This window comes from Procambarus clarkii, chromosome 37 (assembly GCF_040958095.1).
Source record: "Procambarus clarkii isolate CNS0578487 chromosome 37, FALCON_Pclarkii_2.0, whole genome shotgun sequence".
Taxonomy (NCBI): Eukaryota; Metazoa; Arthropoda; class Malacostraca; order Decapoda; family Cambaridae; genus Procambarus; species Procambarus clarkii.
The window spans coordinates 24,426,138-24,453,294 of record NC_091186.1 but is presented as its reverse complement, the minus strand read 5'-3'; the positions used below and the strand labels follow the sequence as shown (position 1 = coordinate 24,453,294).

At 46.8% G+C, this 27,157-nt stretch overlaps 1 protein-coding gene across 1 annotated transcript in view; it reads right to left on the bottom strand.

The window, feature by feature from the left end:
• Positions 1-2,287: 2,287 nt before the first annotated feature.
• The window catches only part of LOC123765954 (mucin-5AC), a 104,634-nt gene continuing 79,764 nt past the window's right edge, over positions 2,288-27,157 (bottom strand). Inside the window, exons 2-4 of the mRNA XM_069337273.1 lie at positions 9,845-10,141; positions 3,745-3,903; positions 2,288-3,619 (exon numbers count right to left, since the gene is read on the bottom strand). Coding sequence (XP_069193374.1) covers positions 3,314-3,619; positions 3,745-3,903; positions 9,845-10,141 — 762 coding nt within the window. The 3' untranslated portion in view covers positions 2,288-3,313. The remainder of the gene's footprint in view (positions 3,620-3,744; positions 3,904-9,844; positions 10,142-27,157) is intronic.

The following is a 27,157-nucleotide window of genomic DNA, read 5'->3' as shown; positions in this document are numbered from 1 at the left end:
GTCACAGGGCGTTAGTTATAGCAGTTGGATGTTGTCTGGTAATCAGTGTAGTCACCGAAAGCTGTATCTTATTTTTCAGTTTATATCCAATAAACTGAGTTTCCTTTAGTACTGGATTATATTCAGAACCAAAGTGTACTTGTTGGATGATCAGTAAGCTTTTGAGGTGGGGGTTGAAAACTGTTCCGCGGTTGATAGGCCTTTATAAACCCAATGTCAAACCAACGTAAATAAATTAGAAAACAAAAATGGCGACTACTAATTGGTGTGTTCGTGACGGGTCTGGGTGCTTGAATTGTTGGTCCCTTCTCTAACAAGGCCATACACGTGCACCATGGTTATTTGGGAGGAGTAAGTGTGATCCAGGAGAGGTCACACCGCTTCTTTTCTACGTGGGTCAAGCTGTATAGGCAGTGTTGGGCCAGCTGTCATGCTTGCACCAGTCTGACAGTTCTGGAAGAGATACCTCACCCCCCTATCATTCTTCAAGATAAGGTAAGAATCAAAGGGTTTTGCCAGATCACTGTAATTTAGTGTTCGTGTAATTTAAGTGTGACGAGAAATGTAAACAACAAATCAACTTAAAGGTTCAAACACTCAACAAATCATTTCAGGGCAGAATATCTTCTTCGCCAAAGTACATTGTTTTTGTACATATAAGTAGTCCTGTGTAGACAGAATTCACCTCGCTCAGTAAATTATGAAATTGGTATTTTTGTCTAAGCGCCCCCAGGAATATAATTATCGACTTTGGTTACAATTTTCATCACTTCTGCAAATTCAATGAAGCTAACGTTTGCACGCGAAGCCTCATCGTGTTCTATACAGGGAAAAAAGCTGCCAGTGGATGGCCAACATATTTTGCAAAGACATTTACAAAACCTGCTTCTTTACCAATCATGCTGGTTGTTCACCATCACACAAGCGTTTTGAAAAATCAACGTATCGATTAGATGTTTATTGCCATTACATACTTCAGCCCTTTGGGAGCGCTCAGTTAACGTTACCAAGTTAACTATTCTTCGCATATGTCACCACCCCTACAATAGCGAGCAATACTGGTTAGCCTAGCCGTTGGTGTAACATCAGTGCTTCCAAGACAAATGGAAAGGAATTTATTTGAACCTTTGTTACCTCTTCTGGCGTCTATTACCATCTTTAAAATATATTTTATTGTGTTTCTACTCGCCTGCAAATGCTTAATTCGGGGGAATATTTTTACCTTATCTGGAAAAAATCAACAAGGAAATGATCACTTCGTAGCTATGATTCTTTAAAATACTCCACATCACCGAGTGATTTTCCATACTGAGCAATAATCTTCGAAGTCTCAAAACCAGCAGCAGATTCATTTGACAGCAAAAATAATCAATATATTTGTTTTGGGTGAAGATTAAAGAATCAAGAGGCGGCACTGTATGCAGCATATTAATAAAATAATTGTACATCGAAGAGTATTTATATGGTTGGTAACGCCTTCTTGCTGCTTCTGTTTCAGCTTCGTTGCTTCCTTTGTATTTAAGTATGTTGTATGTGTGACTTAATATCTGAGTATCTGGTCAGAGATTAGTAGAGTTGATGTAGTTAGGGGGGCGGGGGGGCTTTTAACATGTTGAACTCAATGACTTGTCAGTGTTCGGGCCTGCCCGAAACGCATTGCGTAATAGTGGCTTTAGGCATTGTATGTACTAGCTCTATCTATATATTGATCCATTAATGTAACATCACTTGTATGTATGTACCTTACCTGAATAAACATATTTATTTATTTATATTTAAAGGCATCAATAACTCAGTAGGAATATTTGTAGTTGAACGCCTCGTCAACTCAGTAGTAAAGGTATCAACAATTAAGGAACATATTAGGCAGAAGACAGGAAACATGAAACAACAGACAGCCAGAGACAGGGGAACATAAGAAATAGCAGAGAGCCAGTCAGGAAACATAAGACAACGACGTTCAATAAACCGATCTTCTATTTTCGTGATGAAATTCTTAAGTGACAGTATGGGTAATTGAAGTCTTCATATTAGTGAGTTGTTTAATTTATTGTTCTTACTCTTTAACCGAGTCCATTACTCTCTCAGTACACCTTAATTAATAGGACAACAGGTCTTAAGATTGGATAATACGTCTTTAGGTCGGATTTTACGTCGATGATCGAACATTACGTCTTACAGTCGAACTCTTCGTCATGTGATCAGACACTACGTCCGATGTCCATACAAACGTGTATGTGAAATACATATTTAAGACGTAACATGTGGGGTAAATAATATGAACCAGTTTAAAAAATATTTCCAATAATTTAATATTCGAAGAATTTGATAACATTCACTGTATGGTAACTTCTAGGTTCTCTGCAATCACCAAGTTGTTGCAATAAGGCAAGATAACATATAATAACATATCACAGCCATCCACTAGTCAACTAGATCTGACATCTCAGATTTCACTGTAAATGTACATAATCCAGTTAATTCCATCTCAACAACTGTAAATAAGTCTTAGGCTTTGGAAAAGCTTTGTAAACATCGTCCACTGAAGGTGGACTCGACCATATGACCTACAGTTCTCATCAATATTGCTGTTAAATCAATCTTATGGCACAGAATAATTGACCATTTCCATGTCTATCAAAACATCTTGGAAGTGCATAGTGCCGGGGGTGTGACAGTAGATCATTAGGTATACAATCTCGTACTATTGTGTGCACAACTAGTGTGTACATATATATGTTAAATAATATATTAAATAAACACACGTGACTGTTGATAATTTTACAGAGCAAGACAAACGTAACTCATTTCAAATCATAACTTGTTATTCTCTAATCGGAGGTAATTGTAACCTGCATAAAAATACTGTGTAAGATTCTTTCACAGTAGCCAGGAGGGTGAGGACAGAGCCTCGCAACATAACTCACACAGTAAATATCTTCTGAGCATAATCAACGTCTGAGTTTCGACAAGCATCATTTGGTTAAATCATCACCAGCCTCTGGATAGGCCTTTCGTGGATCCTTTCAAAACAGCACCATTCGTCAGCAGAATCGTTGTACCACTTCACGAAAGGCTGAAGGAGATGTCACCAGGACAATGTATTGTTCTGCAACGCGTGGCAAGCTTGGAGCACCAGACAGAGCGCGGTCATCGACCAGCTATCTGCAGTCTTCACGTCCAAGTAAAAGGGGCTGACACATCTGCGAGAAGAATGCCAAGTCTCCAGGTATCCAGCTAGAGTCTTCCAGTTTCCAGGAAGTATCAGGGGACATAATACTGTTTCAGGATTCAACGGCAATCTGTTTCCTCTTCAGGACAAGGCCCCTCTACTAGCGCCATCGAGGTCTTCAAGGCTCTCTAGGAGCTGCTGGTAGTCCCAGGGGTTCATGGTGCTCCCCGCGACTCCCAGACCACACCCTAGATCATGCGGATTATGGACACGCTCCTTCTTCGTCTTGCCGTTGCGATTTCTCTGGACGGGGATCTCTGCTGGGTAAACCTGGGAAGGTTGCGAGGAGTAGAAGTTTGGCGAAGAGCAGGGCGAGGACCCATTTGTGGGCGAGGATGGGCAGCTGGAAGACTGGAGAGGCGACGGATGCGACAGTCTTCGGCTACTCTGTAAGAAAGAGCATGATCATTAATGATATTAGTCTGTGAGTAAATAACGTCATATAATCGACTCCTATAATTGAATATGCTTTGTGAAAAATGCAAATGTGAGATTGCTGTGTTGTTACTTACCAATTGCGAGTCCTGAGGAGAATCGCAGACGAGATCTGAGCCGGGAATGCCCGGGTGGGTATGAGGGCGGCGCGCGGGCGTGCGGCGGGCGGCGATGTACGCCTCTGCCACCTGGCGGTAGGTGCCGGGGTCCATCACCACTCGGGTCCCTCGCAAAGTCTGCATAGAAAGAAAGCACAAAGACATTATTATTCTGCGTCACACCGATACGTGTGTTACATGGTCTTAGTACAAGAAAGGCAACTACGATAGCCCATACGGCACATTTCTATGACATTATTGTCTTAATTAACCTAAATATTAATCATAACAAATCCCGTGTAACGATATAGCTCGTTACACAAGCTTCTGACGTCATAAGCATATGCAACGCAAAAAAGCACAAAAAACATGTAGGTTTGGAGTGATAACGAGATGCCACCCCGGCTGACGGCTGCCCAGCTGTGCGTCACCCCCCTCCCCCTCTTCCCTCTCCCCAAACACATGTACAGCCAAATGTATGTATGTATGTAAAGTATGTATACCAGAATCACGATATCAATTGCAACTAAAAGCGTTTCCAAAAATAAAGACTAGGTGATTTATAGCATGGTGCGGAGGGAGGGTGTGTATAGAAAGAGGGAGGGAAGAGGTGTGTAGAGAGAGAGAGAGAGGGAGGGAGTTTGTGTAGAGGGAGAGAGGGTATATAGAGATAGAGAGGGAAGGTGTGTAAAGAGATAGAGGGAGGGAGGGAGGCGAGGTGGGCGCAACATTAAGGTAGTGGCCGCCAACCACTGGGAAGTGAGCAGAGCTCTGGCCTTGCCTACACTCACACACACACACCCCCGGGAAAATTCCCCTATCCCCACGATAGCCACTGGCGCACATTTACTGTATCTAGTTTAAGTTTTTTTATTGTCGTCCTCATTTGTTGTGTGTACGTGCGCTTATCTCGGCGTGGTGAAGAGGAAATGGTGTTGTACACACGAAACAACAACAACAACAGCAAATATCCTTCTGTAAGAGATACTGTAATAAGTCTTGAATGCGTTTTTTTTGTTTCTTTACGTGGAAGAGCGCGCATTTACGGAGTAATAAGTGATTTTATGCGTGGGTGAATGAGCTTATTAAGAGCTGAGGCAACAAGTGTCCATTTTTTTTTCGGGGAATACTGTATTTAACGAGTCTCGGTGTGAACTGGTAGCCTATTGGTGTGCTACCGGTGATTTCCCGGCGTCTGGCGTCTCCATGGTGCGGCCCATGAGGGAAAGTAGCTTGGTCAACTCTACAGGGATCGTACAGACTCTACATCCCATCCCACTGTACATTCTAGATCCCATCCCACTGTACATTCTAGATCCCATCCCACTGTACATTCTAGATCCCATCCCACTGTACACTTTAAATCCCATCCCACTGTACAGATTCTAGATCCCATCCCACTGTACATTCTAGATCCCATCCCACTGTACACTCTAGATCCCATCCCACTGTACATTCTAGATCCCATCCCACTGTACACTCTAGATCCCATCCCACTGTACATTCTAGATCCCATCCCACTGTACACTCTAGATCCCATCCCACTGTACATTCTAGATCCCATCCCACTGTACACTCTAGATCCCATCCCACTGTACATTCTAGATCCCATCCCACTGTACATTCTAGATCCCATCCCACTGTACACTCTAGATCCCATCCCACTGTACACTCTAGATCCCATTCCACTGTACACTCTAGATCCCATCCCACTGTACACTCTAGATCCCATCCCACTGTACACTCTAGATCCCATCCCACTGTACATTCTAGATCCCATCCCACTGTACACTCTAGATCCCATCCCACTGTACATTCTAGATCCCATTCCACTGTACATTCTAGATCCCATCCCACTGTACATTCTAGATCCCATCCCACTGTACAGATTCTAGATCCCATCCCACTGTACATTCTAGATCCCATCCCACTGTACACTCTAGATCCCATCCCACTGTACATTCTAGATCCCATCCCACTGTACACTCTAGATCCCATCCCACTGTACACTCTAGATCCCATCCCACTGTACACTCTAGATCCCATCCCACTGTACATTCTAGATCCCATTCCACTGTACATTCTAGATCCCATCCCACTGTACAGATTCTAGATCCCATCCCACTGTACATTCTAGATCCCATCCCACTGTACACTCTAGATCCCATCCCACTGTACATTCTAGATCCCATCCCACTGTACACTCTAGATCCCATCCCACTGTACATTCTAGATCCCATCCCACTGTACATTCTAGATCCCATCCCACTGTACACTCTAGATCCCATCCCACTGTACATTCTAGATCCCATCCCACTGTACACTCTAGATCCCATCCCACTGTACATTCTAGATCCCATCCCACTGTACACTCTAGATCCCATCCCACTGTACACTCTAGATCCCATCCCACTGTACACTCTAGATCCCATCCCACTGTACAGACTCTTAGATCCCATCCCACTGTACAGACTCTTAAATCCCATCCCACTGTACAGATTCTAGACCCCATCCCACTGTACACTCTAGATCTCATCCTACTGTACAGACTCTTAGATCCCATCCCACTGTACAGACTCTTAAATCCCATCCCACTGTACAGACTTAGATCCCATCCCACTGTGCAGATCTGACGGATTCAGTCCTTTGAACCGTTTCCTACTCTTAAAATTTTTATTGTATAAAATCAAACTTATACTTCACTGAATTCGAATTGAATAACTGAAAATCAAAGTTTCATGTTGTTAATTCTCTCTATAGCGAAGGACTGTCAAGAAGAAACTATAGCAATCTTACGTTAAATAGTTTTGAATATGAAAGTGACCAAATGTAAATTTGTAAATTTACGAAAAGAAACTGGTACTAGATCTCAGCATATTAATGTGGGCATTAGAAAGTCTGAACGTGACATCTATGACAATGGTTTGGAAGACCAATGCCCAGGGAACATAAATATTGATACCAATCAAATTATCGACGAAATCAACTTGCGCTAGTGAGACCTCATTTGGATTTGTGCTCTGCACTTTGATCACCGTACCACAGAATGGATACAAATGATCTTTAAGACACAGGGAATACACAGCAAGTCAGCCACCAGGATACACCTCAGTATACACATGGGTGGAATGCGTAAACAATGAATAAATAAGGAGTTGAAACCCATATATCATGATCACTCTCGTAACTACAAATGTCGGTTTAATAGATACATTAAACATTCATTGCATTCTGTCCGAAACGCTTTGCGTAATAGTGGCTTTAGGCATTGTATGTACTAGCTCTTTCTATAAAGCCAACAAACTTTGTAATAATCTCTTTATGTATGTACCTTTACCTAAATAAAAATTATTATTATTATTATTATAGATACATCTTTCACATCCTGCAGCATTATTTGTTTGAATGTGAAAACAAAGTATCCATGGATTAATTAAATTACATATGTATAAGAGGCTTCGCCCACAATGCTGAATTACTTAAAAAAACGCTATGTCTAGCTTTGGTCGTTATATAATCACCGGAGTCTATTTCAAATGGTTTCATAAAAAGAACATTGAAATCTATTTCCTGAACTCATTTTGTGCCTTTGTATCTATCTATTTTGTGCACTCTATCATTCACTGTATGGGAAGGAGAAGCCCATATTGTGGCGTTGTAATTCTCTCCCTACTGTATTGGAACGAGGTATAAAATGAGCCTAATAAAATCTAAGTTATGTACAGTAGATACTCGTATGACAATAAGGCCCTAGAAGAGCCTAATTCTGAAAAAATATACAAGATATTCAGATACGAGTGAGAGCGGTTGGGCTTAACTAGGCCCCAGCCTGGCATGGGTCAGTAGTTTCCAAAATTCTTTCTTATGTTCATTGCCGATTCGTGAACAGAAAATTTAATAAACCTTTCGGTTGATTATTGCCGATACTAGCTAATTTAATAGTGGGGTACAGAGGGTGGAAATTATGCACCGGGACTGGAAGAGGTGTGCAGTGAGTGATAGTGAGTGCAGTGAGTGGTAGTGAGTGGTAGTGAGTGCAGTGAGTAGTAGTGAGTGGTAGTGAGTGATAGTGAGTGCAGTGAGTAGTAGTGAGTGGTAGTGAGTGATAGTGAGTGCAGTGAGTGGTAATGAGTGATAGTGAGTGCAGTGAGTGGTAGTGAGTGATAGTGAGTGCAGTGAGTGGTAGTGAGTGATAGTGAGTGCAGTGAGTAGTAGTGAGTGGTAGTGAGTGATAGTGAGGTACAGGTGGTGGTAGATTGGATGATAGTGAGGTACAGGTGGTGGTAGATTGGATGATAGTGAGGTACAAGGGGTGATGGTGAGGAACTCCCCGCAGTCCAGTGTGGGTGTTGCATCTCAATACTATCACCAAAGTATTGAGTTAAATGTATTAATTACCTCTCAAATATAAATCATATATTCCCCAGTGTGTACTACAATACAAACCCACGCGTCCTAGCATAACGCAGAAAATTTAAGAATATAAAATATTCAATTCTTGGTTCTTAATCCTTCTTTAATGTTGCGCTTAAGTACACCGTAAAGATGAATACGAGAGAGATGGCAATAAACTCGCACCTAAATCTACGACGCTTTAAGATTTCGTCAAAGACAAGGAAAAAACCCCAAGGACTGCCACACACCCCTGGTTGTAGTCGGGAATTTACCTGCGGGAGCAAAATAGGGCTGGTCACCGTCTCCTAATATGGGCTACACGGTCGAAAATCCCGCACTATACTCTGAGATACTGAGCCCTAACGCGACTTTACTTTCTTCTGCTTCCTCTTCTGGATTGCCAACCATGTTGTCGTTCATTCTATATGTTTGTGTGACTTGAATTCCTGAGAACAAGCACAGGGCCCGGACGGGTGTGAATACTGTTGAGGGTTTAGTATCGTACTACTTGATATGAATTATTTACGCTTAAAACCCCTTTCAAATGCGACTTCGTGCGTGATACTAAGTAGAATATATATATATATTTTTTTAACCTGGTTAACGCAACTGCGGAAGTCATGAAAACACCCTACAGCCTAATACAGAATATTACTGAGAGTCATTATTGATAAAATGCTGTAATGTAGCTTACTGTAGTAACTTGCCAGACAAATCACTAATTACTTGAACGCAATATATTGTATAGAGTAAAGGGCTATAGTGGAGTGTGTTAAGGATGTTTGTTGAGGGTATGTTTGGTGGGAGACACACAGCCCACACATACACCCCTGACATTTGTTGCAGTACTGACACAAGGACTTCCCTGCCCTCCTGTCTTGGCCCCACCACTGTCTTTTGTCTGGATAAATCCCATTGTATTTCGTCTGGCTCCACCACCTCAACTTTAATGGCCCTCACCGCACTCCTGTCTGGCTCCACCACCTCAACTTTAATGGCCCTCACCGCACTCCTGTCTGGCTCCACCACCTCAACTTTAATGGCCCTCACCGCACTCCTGTCTGGCTCCACCACCTCAACTTTAATGGCCCTCACCGCACTCCTGTCTGGCTCCACCACCTCAACTTAACCTAAATGGCTTCACCGCACTCCTGTCTGGCTCCACCACCTCAACTTAACCTAAATGGCCCTCACCGCACTCCCGTCTGGCTCCACCACCTCAACTTAACCTAAATGGCCCTCACCGCACTCCCGTCTGACTCCACCACCTTGTCTTCCATCTGGTACTACCTCAACCTAAAGTGGCATCTAAACTAGTTTAGGGAAGAACTTTTTTTCCTGCAAAATTGCATCGCAATATAACGGCACGAATTATGACACAAATTGATTGATATCACTTCATCAAAGTTATGTTGCACTAGTTAACTGTTCTGACTTGCAATTGGAAGTATTTAACTTTCTGAATGTTTTCATTTTGGAAAATGATGTATCGTAATTGTTTGCCATAAACACCACAGTTTGTTTGTTGGGACGCACTATATTGTTCTCACTTCACACGGGCCTATATCCTGATAGGCATCCTACTGTTCGAATGCACTAAACTTCATTCACAATTAACAGTAAATATATATATATATATATATCCAGCACAAAAAGAGGTGCTATTGCTCAGCACTCGGCTCACCTGAACACTATCTTCGAGTCGTTTGATGTAGCTTCCATCTCGCTGTAGCCTCGCCTCAGCCTCCATTCTCCTTCTCTTCTCTCTCTCCAGACACACGTTAAGTTCATTGTTCTGCAGCTGCAGAGCGAGGACTCTGTCCACTATCTCCGTAGCTCCGTCGCCGCTGTACAGTCGTTCGTCACAGCTATCGTTACCGTTTATGTGACCGCTCCAGGTTTTCTTTAGTTTGCCATTTTCTCTGATGTATCTTCTGTTTTCTTCCATAAGTTTGTTGATGTGGGATGCCTGCTCTTCCATCTGAAACGAGAAATAATCGTTTGTTAAGACCACACACATCACTGTCTCGTGGGACAACAATATTAACACCAGTTGCAAGAAACATGGCACACACAAAATATTTTAAAAGTTAAAATTCCAGTCCCTAATTTAACTAAAAATGAAAATCACACTCGCAGCAAATTAGCGTGGCACACTTACTGGGTAGAACATTGTAGTATATTTTGTGGTAATAGTCAACACACTGTTTTAAAAATCCTTGACGAACGAGAAATACCACTTGACTTGATATATTCACTAAAATCCTCTCGTTGATAAATCCAAAGGGTTCACTTTCCGCAGCCACTAGCTCAAGGCTGGACGGCTGGCGCTACACTGAACGGGGTCTGGCCAGCCGCTCTCTATATATACCCCGGGCTCCCCCACACGCTCTTGAACCTGCCTCGCATTACACTTAATAATAGTCCAATATTCCAGTACAAAAATTTGATCTTAATTTACAAATGAGTATAAAATATTCCTTAGCTTTGCTTACCAAGGCGTCCCGCCCCCGCTACTCCTTGAGATAGACCTACATAGCTGAAGAAAACTTTTCACGAGTCTGGAGGAGGATGCGAGACCAAGACTTAGATAGTTTTTATCTTCTCACCTCCGGACATCGTTACGTGATGTGTTTATCGTTGTTTATTTTAGTTAATGATTATAGTCTTATCTGGTGGATCCTGTGCATTAGTTGACCTCTCTCTTGCCTCACTTTCAATGTGATTTAGGGATATAATTATGATTTTAGATGATCATTTCATGTGGTAATATTAGGTGACTTCACTGGCATTCCCAGGAAACTGGGGATCTGGGGAAGCAGAGGCCGGGATTAGCGCACTTTCCCCGGGGTTGTCCACGCCGACTACCTGTCTCCCGTCTCAGCGACCCCCTCCCACCGCTGCTGTCTACCTGTCTCCCGTCTCAGCGACCCCTCCCACCGCTGCTGACTACCTGTCTCCCGTCTCAGGGACCCCTCCCACCGCTGCTGTCTACCTGTCTCCCGTCTCAGCGACCCCCTCCCACCGCTGCTGTCTACCTGTCTCCCGTCTCAGCGACCCCCTCCCACCGCTGCTGACTACCTGTCTCCCGTCTCAGGGACCCCTCCCACCGCTGCTGTCTACCTGTCTCCCGTCTCAGCGACCCCCTCCCACCGCTGCTGTCTACCTGTCTCCCGTCTCAGCGACCCCTCCCACCGCTGCTGTCTACCTGTCTCCCGTCTCAGCGACCCCTCCCACCGCTGCTGTCTACCTGTCTCCCGTCTCAGCGACCCCCTCCCACCGCTGCTGTCTACCTGTCTCCCGTCTCAGCGACCCCCTCCCACCGCTGCTGACTACCTGTCTCCCGTCTCAGGGACCCCTCCCACCGCTGCTGTCTACCTGTCTCCCGTCTCAGGGACCCCTCCCACCGCTGCTGTCTACCTGTCTCCCGTCTCAGGGACCCCTCCCACCGCTGCTGTCTACCTGTCTCCCGTCTCAGCGACCCCCTCCCACCGCTGCTGACTACCTGTCTCCCGTCTCAGCGACCCCTCCCACAGCTGCTGACTACCTGTCTCCCGTCTCAGCGACCCCTCCCACAGCTGCTGACTACCTGTCTCCCGTCTCAGCGACCCCTCCATCACTGTCCCTGCAGAAGACGCTGCTGCATGACGTCTCGGTCAGGTTCTGTGACCTTCACTACTCTTGGGCCGCACGTGTAGGTTTCTCACGTGGGTCTAGTATTCATCACCACCACGGACAGCGTAAAGACACTCCCTGGGCATAGATTTCAGATAATGTATGGTTCGAAAGGATGGTTTGTGTATAGGGGAGGAGGCGACATGTCCGCGGACAGCTGCACCCGGGGTCACTTGGCTTACAGTAGGAAGCAGTGTACCCGGAAAGGGTAGAGTAGGTAAATATGTCAAGGTGAATTTCTTGTTGTTAGTACAATGAAAGAGAAAAATGAAGGTTTGGAAAGCCTCTGAATGCGGAAAGGCGTAAATGTGAAGCTCAGAAATAGTAAAAGTGAGATTAAAAAAGCAAAACTGGGAGGACATCTGACGGTAAATAATGCAAGTGAAGGACTGCCAATTAAGGGCGAGGGTTCCGCGGACTCGTATAATATTTGTAAGTACTGAGAGAAACAGGAGCAAGTATAGCATCAACAGGAGCAAATATAGCATCAACAGGAGCAAGTATAGCATCAACAGGAGCAAATATAGCATCAACAGGAGCAAGTACAACATCAACAGGAGCAAGTACAACATCAACAGGAGCAAGTACAGCATCAACAGGAGCAAGTACAGCATCAACAGGAGCAAGTACAGCATCAACAGGAGCAAGTACAGCATCAACATGAGCAAATACAGCATCAACAGGAGCAAGTATAGCATCAACAGGAGCAAATATAGCATCAACAGGAGCAAGTACAACATCAACAGGAGCAAGTACAGCATCAACAGGAGCAAGTACAACATCAACTGGAGCAAGTACAGCATCAACAGGAGCAAGTACAACATCAATACGAACAAGTACAGCATCAACAGGAGCAAGTACAGCATCAACATGAGCAAATACAGCATCAACAGGAGCAAATATAACATCAACAGGAGCAAGTACAGCATCAACAAGACCAGTAGATAGATCCCCCGCCAAAACTATAGTCTCCTCGCCAGCCGAAGGTCGTACATAGAATAGTCAATAAAGCAGACGGTAAACCCACCCAGCGACCAGGAGGAGGTGACAGGCCGCCGGGCAGGTCCCATCTACCTCCACATTGTCCCCAATACTTCGTCTGTTAATAGCCTCTCTCTCCCTGATTCCCACGCACGTCACGTATTGTGTACCGGATTCCTCCTGTAGGCTTCTGATCGATATTGTTGCTCGTGAGTTTGTTGTTGTCCTTCTTGCTGCGCTGGGAACTCGTCGTGCCTTGATACCCGGCGAGAGAGATCGAACTTTGTTATTGTTTATGTTATTGGCGCTCACAGTACTGGCGAATACTGACATTGAGTTCCAGGTACCTTACAGGTGAGTACTCGTGGACACATCAGATGACCTGAGTACTCACATAACATCCCCATAATGCAGCATTATCTTAACATTAATGCTTGTCTCCCATTATCTCTTATGTCAACAATGAGTAGAAAGAACTCATGATTTGTGTGATGTAGAACTAGCGCCTAATATATTACTTGATTCAAATATACAACTAGTTCCATATATATATATACAAACAGCTCCAGATATAGCTGTATAGCTGGCTCTAAACATACAACTGGCTCCATACAACCGGCCCCAAATATACAACTGGCTCAAAATTAATTCATGCCCTTGACACAATGGATTCGATAACTAGTTTTATCAACAAAAATGCAATTAGGTTTTTTGTTGCATAAATTTATAGAACATAATTAAATACACAATGATGAGCATTGTGCGGAAGAAAAAAAATGTCTAATTAATCACCAAAATCTATACTAACGCAATCCATTGTACCTCATTGTATAAGTATACATAAATAAAATGAAAAACAATAATACTGCCGAACTTTGTGGTCATCTGCAAGCTTGTCAAAGCTTCTGGAAGATTTTAAAAGCTTTTGTATATCATTTTGATGGACACGTGACATAAAAGGAGGCTATATTCACAGATACTGTCCAATCATTATCTCTAATCAGCATGGCAGAGAGTCTGAGAATTATCATCAGTTCTAAGGCAAAAGGTTCTCGGCCTTCGCAAGTCGGGGATGATGCAAAAAAAGTTAGCAAGAAGTAGAACATCCCAGTTTTGACTAGCAGGAGTCAGGAGGACAATCAGAGTTAGTGGGAATGACCCAGTTTTATCTAGCGGGCGTCAGGAGAAGTCAGAGCTAGTTGGTCGGTTGCTACTCTGCCACGAGAGGGGTGTGTAATGTGTAACTTATATGTGATGTCAGATAAATGATTTCTGGTAGATGGTCCGGCAAACCCGAGGGCGATCACTGACGAGCTTCAAAATGCTCTGGTAGCATTAGGGTTCAAAACTATCAGACGTTGTTATTGGCTTCATGATGACTAACTTCCATGGTAGATTTTCACGGAGGTTCTTTTAAAAGTATTAACATGAAGAGTTACCAAGAGAATTACCCAAACAGCATCTCGTTGATGACTATAATCATATTCTGTGGTCAGATTACACACACAAATTGACCTTCAAGGTCGTGTACACAAGCGATATATTTGCGGCAGAAGAGCAGCAGTCCTATACAGAGATGAATGTGATCCTTTCGTTGAGGTATTGTGTCCTGGTGTCATTTTTAGAGCTGATGGACGGCTGAATTTCAAAGTACGTAGAGATATTTTGCAGTAAAAACCAGGTTCCTCTGCTAAACTCAGACATGAGAACAATTTGACTTGCTTTATTGATAGCTCTTCGGAAGAAACCTTCATAGATCTACTCTCCATTAGGGGCCACTACCACATTGTTTTGTCCGCTCTTTGTTAATGTTTGCTTTTGTAATACCGCGAGAGCCTATTTTGTTAGGCTACTTTTTAAAATCAATATTTGAATGAAATCAGACAACCCGAAACCTTTTTTTTCATATATATAATGTTTATGCTGCCGACGACAGCGCCAAAATTTGTGGAAATATCAGGGGAAAGCGCCAAATTTGTGGAAATACTGGAGAATTGCCATATATATATATTTCATGTTCCAAAGGCTGAAATCAAAGAACTATACATAAGGAAACACATTGAAGAGTAAGGCGTGTTAAGGAACCATACATAATCATCATTCTTGGTTGTCCTTCTCACTCTCCATATTATAATCCAATAGAACAATCTTAGTGTGAAGAGAATACGGGATTTGACAAGCGCAAGCCTCGTAATGTGAAGTGCTGTAGGGAGGAATGACAGGGTACACACACACACACACACACACACACACACACACACACACACACACACACACAGGATCAGGCGGGATCCAAGAGTCAATGCTCGATCCTGCAGACACAACTAGGTCAGTACACACACACACACACACACACACACACACACACACACACACACACACACACACACGTAAAATCGATAGGGAATATTTCCTGAGACCTGGAACTTTAAGAACAAGAGGTCATAGATTTAAACTAGCTAAACACAGATGCCGAAGAAATATAAGAAAATTCACTTTCGCAAACAGAGTGGTAGACGGTTGGAACAAGTTAGGTGAGAAGGTGGTGGAGGCCAAGATCGTCAGTAGTTTCAAAGCGTTATATGACAAAGAGTGCTAGGAAGACGGGACACCACGAGCGTAGCTCTCATCCTGTAACTACACTTAGGTAATTACTCACACACAGCCTAGTTCTTAACTACGATGCTTCCTGTTATCAACGGCATGACTTTATTAAACGCTGCAAAACGCATCCAATCTTATCAGAATTATCGACCCATAATCCGGGGGATCCTGGGTTCCATTCCTGGGCGGGACAGAAATGGTTGGGCGCGTTTTCTTTCAACTAATACCTCTGTTCCCCTAGCAGTAAATAGGTATCCGGGAATTAGGCAACTGTTGTCGGGTTGCAATCCTGGGGGATGGTCAGTAGTTCGACCTTGATGGTGGTGAAGGGTGGGTGACCTCGATACAAGCCTAACGAATATATATATATATTCACAGGCTTCATGTCCCTGACAAAACTAATTATTATTATAATATATTTGTATATAAATGTAATTATTTAAGACAGGTTTTTGTTCCAGTGATGACAGCGTTACGTCGCTGTTGTTATGGAACAAACTCTAAGTATGCACAATTTTTTTTATGTTGCTATAATTGACTTTCAGATACGTTGTGTCTAATTTATTATGGACATTATGGATAATATAGTTATTATGGGCGGTGGGATGGTGTCAGAGCTACAGAATGAACTATTTGAGTGCCACATAATAGGCAATTTTAGAGTCACGTTATGGATAATTTTAGAGTTTCATAATGGGCACTTTTAGAGCTATATAATGGGCAATTGTAGGGCTACATAATGGACAATTTTTATAGCTACATAATGGCCAATTTTAGATTTACATAATGGGCAATTTTAGATCTAAATAATGGCCAATTTTAAAGCTCCGTGATGCTACCCGTCCTCAGGCAAGATAGTCCATTTTTGCATTATTAATAAAAAGCATGAAGTTCTATTTTTTCTACTACTGCCCACGGGATGGGTATAGGGATGCACTACTGCCCACGGGATGGGTATAGGGATGCACTACTGCCCACGGGATGGGTATAGGGATGCACTACTGCCCACGGGATGGGTATAGGGATGCACTACTGCCCACGGGATGGGTATAGGGATGCACTACTGCCCACGGGATGGGTATAGGGATGCACTACTGCCCACGGGATGGGTATAGGGATGCACTACTGCCCACGGGATGGGTATAGGGATGCACTACTGCCCACGGGATGGGTATAGGGATGCACTACTGCCCACGGGATGGGTATAGGGATGCACTACTGCCCACGGGATGGGTATAGGGATGCACTACTGCCCACGGGATGGGTATAGGGGTGCACTACTGCCCACGGGATGCACTACTGCCCACGGGATGGGTATAGGGGTGCACTACTGCCCACAGGATGGGTATAGGGATGCACTACTGCCCACGGGATGGGTATATGGGATGCACTACTGCCCACGGGATGGGTATATGGGATGCACTACTGCCCACGGGATGGGTATAGGGATGCACCACTGCCCACAGGATGGGTATAGGGATGCACTACTGCCCACGGGATGGGTATAGGGGTTCACCACTGCCCACGGGATGGGTATATGGGATGCACTACTGCCCTCGGGATGGGTATATGGGATGCACTACTGCCCACGGGATGGGTATATGGGATGCACTACTGCCCACGGGATGGGTATATGGGATGCACTACTGCCCACAGGATGGGTATAGGGATGCACCACTGCCCACGGGATGGGTATATGGGATGCACTACTGCCCACGGGATGGGTATATGGGATGCACTACTGCCCACGGGATGGGTATATGGGATGCACTACTGCCCACGGGATGGGTATATGGGATGCACTACTGCCCACAGGATGGGTATAGGGATGCACTACTGCCCTCGGGATGGGTATGGGATGTTTAATAAATGAACAAAGTTGAAATCTTGTGCTCAGATATGGCACGGCGCTGGAATGGTCATGGTCACACCCATGCCGTGGGCGGGGTGATAAGGCCAGTCACACAGTGGGCGCAGACAACAGACCCCGCGGTACAATAAGACCCTCGGGATGGATGGTACAAGATGGTACAAAGCTTGTTCAGGTCCATCCGTCAGCATTGTACGTGGGCTTTCACGGTGAAAGTGAAATTCCTGACAGCTTAGGAGGAGTCCAATATTCAGACATATTGGGGTCAAGGTGACTTGACTAAGTTGCGTCTTCCTCAGCTAGAGTTCCAGAGAACAAAATTGAGGTAATCAGCTCGGCAATTTCCCCGGGTACCGAATCTCTTGACAGTCATGTGGACTTGTATTGGACTGTATCCTCTCCTCGGGTACAGTCTAGTACCCGAGGGGAAAGTTACTGTAGTTATGAATTTTTTCAAGGAAGATAGTGCGTATGATATAAATATAATATATACATTACGTATGATATATGAATTATCTACAATAATTATACTTGGGATAGGTAAATGAATTTTTAGATAATTGCATATACTTTGTTTAAATTTTGTCGACAGATTTGTCACTAAATTCACATCTTTTTGTCATACTGAATTCATGTAAATTTTACATTTCACCATATAAGTTTAGGAGGATGTGAACTGCTTGTAAACTCAGATATGCAGCCTAGTATGGAGTTATTTACAGCCTAGTATAGATTTATTTACAGCCTAGTATAGATTTATTTACAGCCTAGTATGAGCCAAACTAAAGCATCATCTAGAAGCCTATTTTATTAGTATTATTGAATATATTTTATTGAGTAACCTCATAATACGTGGCTTTTCTTGCATGGCATAGTGATCGCAGATAGACTATCTGTGCTCGTAATAAATATTGTCAAGTGAAACACAAGTTAATGAAAACAAATTATTTGTTTATAAAACCACATCTGGAGCTTCGCCTCGCCGTCAGTCACATCACACCACACAACAAGAAGTGTTGAATGAGTGACTTGAAGATTGATTGATTGATGAAGATTAAGCCACCCGAAAGGTGGCACGGGCATGAATAGCCCGTAAGTGGTGGCCCTTTTGAGCCATTACCAGTATCGAGAGCTGATACTGGAGATCTGTGGAGGTGCAACTGCACCCTGCGTGACGGGAGATGTCTCCCGTTAGTGACTTGAATTATTTTGCATCATTTTGTATCATTCCGGTATGAACTGGCTCCCTCACCACCCCCCCCCCCTTCCACAAGCACCTCCTCGCGTTTTGCCACTCCGTAAAAAAATGCCTAACCAGGAACGTGCGCACTCGAGCGGTTATCTAACCAATCGGGGCCGATGCGTATAGATAACGTCAGTATTAATGTGCTTTAAGGTTTGCTCTTACGTCGCATTTGTAACGAATTAGTCGATTCCGAAGGAAATTACACTTGACCTGGTCGTGAACCCCCACACACGACCAGATTAAGACTACACTACCAAGCTTCTCTAACTGCAAACTGTAAACAATCTTCCATTTATAAATGTAAAAAATACACCAATGATGTATCATTCTCATTTACACCAATAACATCATTATTATCTTACTATAAAGTTCTGTGTTAGTGGACAAAAATACAAAAATCTCACGTGAGTGGCAACACCGTTATGACGCCCCGCTTAAATATGACGTTTCATGACGTCATCACCGACTCCGGGCCAATCATATTCCAAGGAAATGATGACATCATGGAGTCCCTCGAGCGGTTCTAAGGAACGGGGAGGGAGATACCGGCCAGAAAATCTTTTAGGTTTCAAGTACGGCATTTCTAAGAACTGCATCTTTTTATGCATGCAAGATGGCGATTCCTCCAAATGCATACTATATTGCTTTGGGGGAATGGAACGGCATCCCGCAGTCGATTACCTCAATATCACGATGCTTCATTTGTCGTTATTGCGTCGATTTATTTAACGAGATGACAGAGTGCTCTGAACAACCCAGCGGGTTTTCTTCCTATTGGGGAGTGTTGTACATGCTGCTATGGCGGTGTGTCCACTCACAGGATGAGTGACGCTGCCCAATACTGTCACTATGGTGGTGTGTCCACTCACAGGATGAGTGTCGCTGCTCAATACTGTCACTATGGCGGTGTGTCCACTCACAGGATGAGTGACGCTGCCCAATACTGTCACTATGACGGTGTGTCCACTCACAGGATGAGTGGCGCTGCCCAATACTGTCACTATGGCGGTGTGTCCACTCACAAGATGAGTGGCGCTGCCCAATACTGTCACTATGGCGGTGTGTCCACTTACAGGATGAGTGGCGCTGCTCAATACTGTCACTATGGCGGTGTGTCCACTCACAGGATGAGTGGCGCTGCCCAATACTGTCACTATGGCGGTGTGTCCATTCACAGGATGAGTGACGCTGCCCAATACTGTCACTATGGCGGTGTGTCCACTCACAGGATGAGTGGCGCTGTCCAATAAACTCGCCCCTCGGGGCAAAATTAAAAAAAAATTCTTCAAGGGGGTTTCAGGGTATAGATCAAGAGCCCGGCTATACGCTTTTCTACTAGCCTCATCTCAAAGGATAGTTGGTCCTCTGTGGGATGTGAGTCTATTCTACTAGCCTGCACTAGCAAACTGTGTGTACTATATGAGGAAATCTTCAAACATCCGTGGGTTAATGAGTTACAAAACTTCAAGTATCTCATACTATTAGATGGGCTTTGTATGGGCCCCTTGAAAACTACTGTGTATGGACCAATAGTAGCTATAGTCTTCATGCCAATAGGCGCTGTCTCATATGGACCAATAGGAGCCGCCACGCATAGACCAATAGGAGCTGTCTCATATGGACCAATAGGAGCCGCCACGCATAGACCAATAGGAGCTGTCTCATATGGACCAATAGGAGCCGCCGCACATAGACCAATAGGCGCTGTCTCATATGGACAAATAGGAGCCGCCACGCATAGACCAATAGGCGCTGTCTCATATGGACCAATAGGAGCCGCCACACATAGACCAATAGGAGCTGTCTCATATGCACCAATAGGAGCCGCCACACATAGACCAATAGGAGCTGACTCGTATGCACCAATAGGAGCTGACTCGTATGCACCAATAGGAGCCGCCACACATAGACCAATAGGAGCTGACTCGTATGCACCAATAGGAGCCGCCACACATAGACCAATAGGCGCTGTCTCATATGCACCAATAGGAGCCGCCACACATAGACCAATAGGAGCTGACTCGTATGCACCAATAGGAGCCGCCACACATAGACCAATAGGAGCTGACTCGTATGCACCAATAGGAGCCGCCACACATAGACCAATAGGAGCTGACTCGTATGCACCAATAGGAGCCGTCTCGTTCGGACCAATAGCCTTGCAGTGTCATTAGTTCTTATGTTCTTATTCGTCTAAAACCGTTTATTGTGCGAGTGGGCTTCAATTTCAACTTTTTAGCCTCTTCAACCTCTCGACCATTAATCAACAGGCTCCTGAGCCTATTGGGCTCCGTCATACCTATATTTGAAACTGTGTATAAAGTCAGCCTCCGCCACATTACAGCCTAGTGCATTCAATTTGTTAACTACCTTTCACACTGGAACAAAAATTATAATGTCTCTGTGGCCCATAGTTTACAATTGGTGTATATACTCATTGTTTGGGTATTCTACTACAAGCAGCCATAATTATTGATATCGAAGCCTAATTCCGGAAAATGACAATGTCACACTGGTGAATGTTTCGGTATATATGGTTCTCTGGGTGTAAACATATCATAGCTCTTTATACTCGTGCTCTCTGCCCCTCTGAGTGTCGGTGTCACTCAGTCACCGATAGTGTGTTTTCCTGTAGCAACAAACTCCCGAGTGTTCCTGTAGCAATGCCACCAGATATAGGAACTCGTGGATCTGTACACACACACACACAAGAGTCCTCGCGAACATACACAAAGAGAAGGCCGCGCGCGCGAGCCGTCAGCATTAATCTTTTCTAGAGGGCGCCGAGCCAGTATGCCGCGGGAATTTTCCCTTGAGGTCGTATCTGGTCTGCGCCAGCTACCACGCCCAGCCAGGTAACCTCCCACTGTTTTTTTTGTTCCTGGTCCCAGCCCTCACTGGTTGGTACCTGGCCTGCTACCAGGCGTCCCAGCCCTCACTGGTTGGTACCTGGCCTGCTACCAGGCGTCCCAGCCCTCACTGGTTGGTACCTGGCCTGCTACCAGGCGTCCCAGCCCTCACTGGTTGGTACCTGGCCTGCTACCAGGCGTCCCAGCCCTCACTGGTTGTTACCTGGCCTGCTACCAGGCGTCCCAGCACCCCCACTACCCGGTACCTGGCCTGCTACCAACCGTCCCAGCCCCCCACTACCCGGTACCTGGCTTGCTGCCAGGCGCCCCAGCCCCCCACTACCTGGCCAGCTACCAGGCGTCCCAGCCCCCCACTACCCGGTACCTGGCCAGCTACCAGGCGTCCCAGCCCCCCACTACCCGGTACCTGGCCAGCTACCAGGCGTCCCAGCCCTCCACTACCCGGTACCTGGACTGCTACCAGGCGTCCCAGCCCCCCCACAAACCCGGTACCTGGCCTGCTGCCAGGCGTCCCAGCCCCCCACTACCCGGTACCTGGCCAGCTACCAGGCGTCCCAGCCCCCCACTACCCGGTACCTGGCCAGCTACCAGGCGTCCCAGCCCCCCACTACCCGGTACCTGGCCAGCTACCAGGCGTCCCAGCCCCCCACTACCCGGTACCTGGCCAGTTACCAAGCGTCCCAGCCCCCCACTACCCGGTACCTGGCCAGCTACCAGGCGTCCCAGCCCCCCACTACCCGGTACCTGGCCAGTTACCAAGCGTCCTAGCCCCCCACTACCCGGTACCTGGCCAGCTACCAGGCGTCCCAGCCCCCAACTACCCGGTACCTGGCCAGTTACCAAGCGTCCCAGCCCCCCACTACCCGGTACCTGGCCAGCTACCAAGCGTCCCAGCCCCCCACTACCCGGTACCTGGCCAGCTATCAGGCGTCCCAGCCCCCCCACTACCCGGTACCTGGCCTGCTGCCAGGCGTCCCAGCCCCCCACTACCCGGTACCTGGCCAGCTACCAGGCGTCCCAGCCCCCCACTACCCGGTACCTGGCCTGCTACCAGGCGTCCCAGCGTCTCACTACCCGGTACCTGGCCAGTTACCAAGCGTCCCAGCCCCCCACTACCCGGTACCTGGCCAGCTACCAAGCGTCCCAGCCCCCCACTACCCGGTACCTGGCCAGCTACCAGGCGTCCCAGCCCCCCCACTACCCGGTACCTGGCCTGCTGCCAGGCGTCCCAGCCCCCCACTACCCGGTACCTGGCCAGCTACCAGGCGTCCCAGCCCCCCACTACCCGGTACCTGGCCTGCTGCCAGGCGTCCCAGCCCCCCACTACCCGGTACCTGGCCTGCTACCAGGCGTCCCAGCCCCCCACTACCCGGTACCTGGCCTGCTACCAGGCGTCCCAGCCCCCCACTACCCGGTACCTGGCCTGCTACCAGGCGTCCCAGCCCCCCACTACCCGGTACCTGGCCAGCTACCAGGCGTCCCAGCCCCCCACTACCCGGTACCTGGCCTGCTACCAGGCGTCCCAGCGTCTCACTACCCGGTACCTGGCCAGTTACCAAGCGTCCCAGCCCCCCACTACCCGGTACCTGGCCAGCTACCAAGCGTCCCAGCCCCCCACTACCCGGTACCTGGCCAGCTACCAGGCGTCCCAGCCCCCCCACTACCCGGTACCTGGCCTGCTGCCAGGCGTCCCAGCCCCCCACTACCCGGTACCTGGCCAGCTACCAGGCGTCCCAGCCCCCCACTACCCGGTACCTAGCCTGCTGCCAGGCGTCCCAGCCCCCCACTACCCGGTACCTGGCCTGCTACCAGGCGTCCCAGCCCCCCACTACCCGGTACCTGGCCTGCTACCAGGCGTCCCAGCCCCCCACTACCCGGTACCTGGCCTGCTACCAGGCGTCCCAGCCCTCACTGGTTGGTACCTGGCCAGCTACCAGGCGTCCCAGCCCTCACTGGTTGGTACCTGGCCTGCTACCAGGCGTCCCAGCCCTCACTGGTTGGTACCTGGCCTGCTACCAGGCGTCCCAGCCCCTCACTGGTTGGTACCTGGCTTGCTACCAGGCGTCCCAGCCCTCACTGGTTGTTACCTGGCCTGCTACCAGGCGTCCCAGCCCTCACTGGTTGGTACCTGGCCTGCTACCAGGCGTCCCAGCCCTCACTGGTTGGTACCTGGCCTGCTACCAGGCGTCCCAGCCCTCACTGGTTGGTACCTGGCCTGCTACCAGGCGTCCCAGCCCTCACTGGTTGGTACCTGGCCTGCTACCAACCGTCCCAGCCCCCCACTACCCGGTACCTGGCCTGCTACCAGGCGTCCCAGCCCCCCAGTACCCGGTACCTGGCCTGCTACCAGGCGTCCCAGCCCCCCAGTACCCGGTACCTGGCCAGCATATGAACACACATACTAGGGCAGTTAAACGTCCTTGCACGTGAGACAGACCCTGTGTACTAAACAGCACTTGGACGAGTTAGGAAGACCTTGGTCTTCGGGTAGGCTGGCACTGACCTGTTACCATCACTCACACACTCATCACTCATTACCATCACTCAACACACCAATCAGAACATGTCTCCGTCACTCACACACTCATCTCATCACACCAATCAGAACATGTCTCCGTCACTCACACACTCATCTCAACACACCAATCAGAACATGTCTCCGTCACTCACACACTCATCTCATCACACCAATCAGAATATGTCTGTCACTCACACACTCATCTCATCACACCAATCAGAATATGTCTGTCACTCACACACTCATCTCATCACACCAATCAGAACATGTCTCCGTCACTCACACACTCATCTCATCACACCAATCAGAATATGTCTGTCACTCACACACTCATCTCATCACACCAATCAGAATATGTCTGTCACTCACACACTCATCTCATCACACCAATCAGAACATGTCTCCGTCACTCACACACTCATCTCATCACACCAATCAGAACATGTCTCCGTCACTCACACACTCATCTCGACACACCAATCAGAACATGTCTCTGTCACTCACACACTCATCTCGACACACCAATCAGAACATGTCTGTCACTCACACACTCATCTCATCACACCAATCAGAATATGTCTGTCACTCACACACTCATCTGAACACACCAATCAGAACATGTCTCTGTCACTCACACACTCATCTCGACACACCAATCAGAACATGTCTGTCACTCACACACTCATCTCATCACACCAATCAGAATATGTCTGTCACTCACACACTCATCTCGACACACCAATCAGAACATGTCTCTGTCACACACACACATACTGATTGTTTTTGCTGCCAGATAGACAAGGTGAGATGCCACCAGCATCAACTCGGGGGTAGATATACGCTATCAGAAAGTTATCTTGATTCGACGTTGAATGAACGTAGATCGACCTTGATTTGACATTGGATTTAACGTTGATCCTGCGTTGATTTGACGTTCCTCGAGCATTATTTTGTCCGCTAGATCACCAAGAGTGCGGAGAGGAAGTCGCCGGTGGAGGACGTTACTCTTAAAACTGGATCTCCCGTAAGAGCGTCTTGGTCAATGGGAAAAAACTTACCTCCTCCTCTTGCTCCTTCTTTCGCGGCACGTTAGGTGGGCTGCTCTGTACAGCGACAGCTCAGCCCCCCACCCTCAAGAGGGCACAGTATATCCCACACTGGGGGGTTGGCTAGAACTAGCGTTGTTCTGGGGTGTTTGGCCTACTGAGGAGCGCTCCTTGCAGGGGTCGGCGTTTCGACCCCCTCGATCGTCCAAGTGCTTGGGCGCCGTTGTACTTCCCTCTGTCCTATTCCAGCTCCTTGTCCTCATATCTCAGCTCTTTGTCTTCATATCCCAGCTCTTTATATCCCAGCTCCTTGTCCTCATATCCCAGCTCCTTGTCCTCAAATCCTAGCTTGTCCTCATATCCCAGCTCTTTATATCCCAGCTCCTTGTCCTCAAATCCTAGCTCCATGTCCTCATATCCCAGCTCCTTGTCCTCAAATCCTAGATCCATGTCCTCATATCCCAACTCCTTGTCCTCATATCCCAGCTCCTTGTCCTCATATCCCAGCTCCTTGTCCTCATATCCCAGCTCCTTGTCCTCATATCCCAGCTCCTTGTCCTCATATGCCAGCTCCTTGTCCTCAAATCCTAGCTCCTTGTCCTCATATGCCAGCTCCTTGTCCTCAAATCCTAGCTCCTTGTCTTCATATCCCAGCTCCTTGTCCTCATATCCCAGCTCCTTGTCCTCATATCCCAGCTCCTTGTCCTCATATCCCAGCTCCTTGTCCTCATATCCCAGCTCCTTGTCCTCATATCCCAGCTCCTTGTATCCCAACTCCTTGTCCTCATATGCCAGCTCCTTGTCCTCATATCCCAGCTCCTTGTCCTCATATCCCAGCTCCTTGTCCTCATATCCCAGCTCCTTGTATCCCAACTCCTTGTCCTCATATGCCAGCTCCTTGTCCTCAAATCCTAGCTCCTTGTCCTCAAATCCTAGCTCCTTGTCCTCATATCCCAGCTCCTTGTCCTCATATCCCAGCTCCTTGTCCTCATATCCCAGCTCCTTGTCCTCATACCCCAGCTCCTTGTCCTCATATGCCAGCTCCTTGTATCCCAACTCCTTGTCCTCATATGCCAGCTCCTTGTCCTCAAATCCTAGCTCCTTGTCCTCATATCCCAGCTCCTTGTCCTCATATCCCAGCTCCTTGTCCTCATATCCCAGCTCCTTGTCCTCATATCCCAGCTCCTTGTCCTCATATCCCAGCTCCTTGTCCTCATATCCCAGCTCCTTGTCCTCATATCCCTTCCAAGAGCTGTACAATCATACTCTCTTTCTCTTCACAATTCCCGTATCACATTCATGATTTGCTTGTGAAACCATCATTGCTGATAAATAGGTGTAAAAAAAAAAAAACACACAATTTTGGGGGGACCGAATTCTATGTGACATTTTGGTGATGGAACTATCGCAGGTGTGAAGGATGTGGAGAACTGCCGTCCGTCTTGGGAGACAGTGAGTGACCTTGTCTGGGCCTGCTACTGCCACTGGCCCAACAGGGTAGACAGTCCGTCTCTCTCTCCTAAGGTTTCACAACGTCTAGGAACCGTCGTACTAAAGTGCCTCCTGTTATCCTAAGAACATAAGAACAAAGGTAACTGCAGAAGGCCTATTGGCCCATACGAGGCAGCTCCTATTTATAACCACCCAATCCCACTCTATAACCACCCAATCCCACTCTACCAGATGATCCAGAACGAGAAAATTGGACGGTATGGTCACATTCGCGAGTCATTTGTCCTATTACGACGATTTTTTTGGGGGGCCTGTGGGGTAGAGTATACGTTAAAATGTAGAGGTTTTATTTTAGGAGACTTGTTGACACGTGTATGGAACGACCCCCTTATTTAGGGGGGTGGGGGGGTCGTTCCTTAATTCGGACGACCATGCCTAATATTGACACCTGGTTATAGTGTACCCGGGTATATGAGAGAGTGGTGGTAACATTGACCGATAATGATGTCGACATTCTTAACCAGAGAACTTATACTGTACAGTCATTGCTCTTTCGTATCCGTATGTGTCCTGAATCATGGTGACACTCGTATAGTACAAGTGTGTCGTATAGTGACGTGCGTATAATGACTCATGGTGAATCATGTATATATGCGAGTTCTTACATTGTTGTACAACCACTAGCACGCATAGCGTTTCGGGCAGGTCCTTAATCTTTATTTTCTCCGGAATACG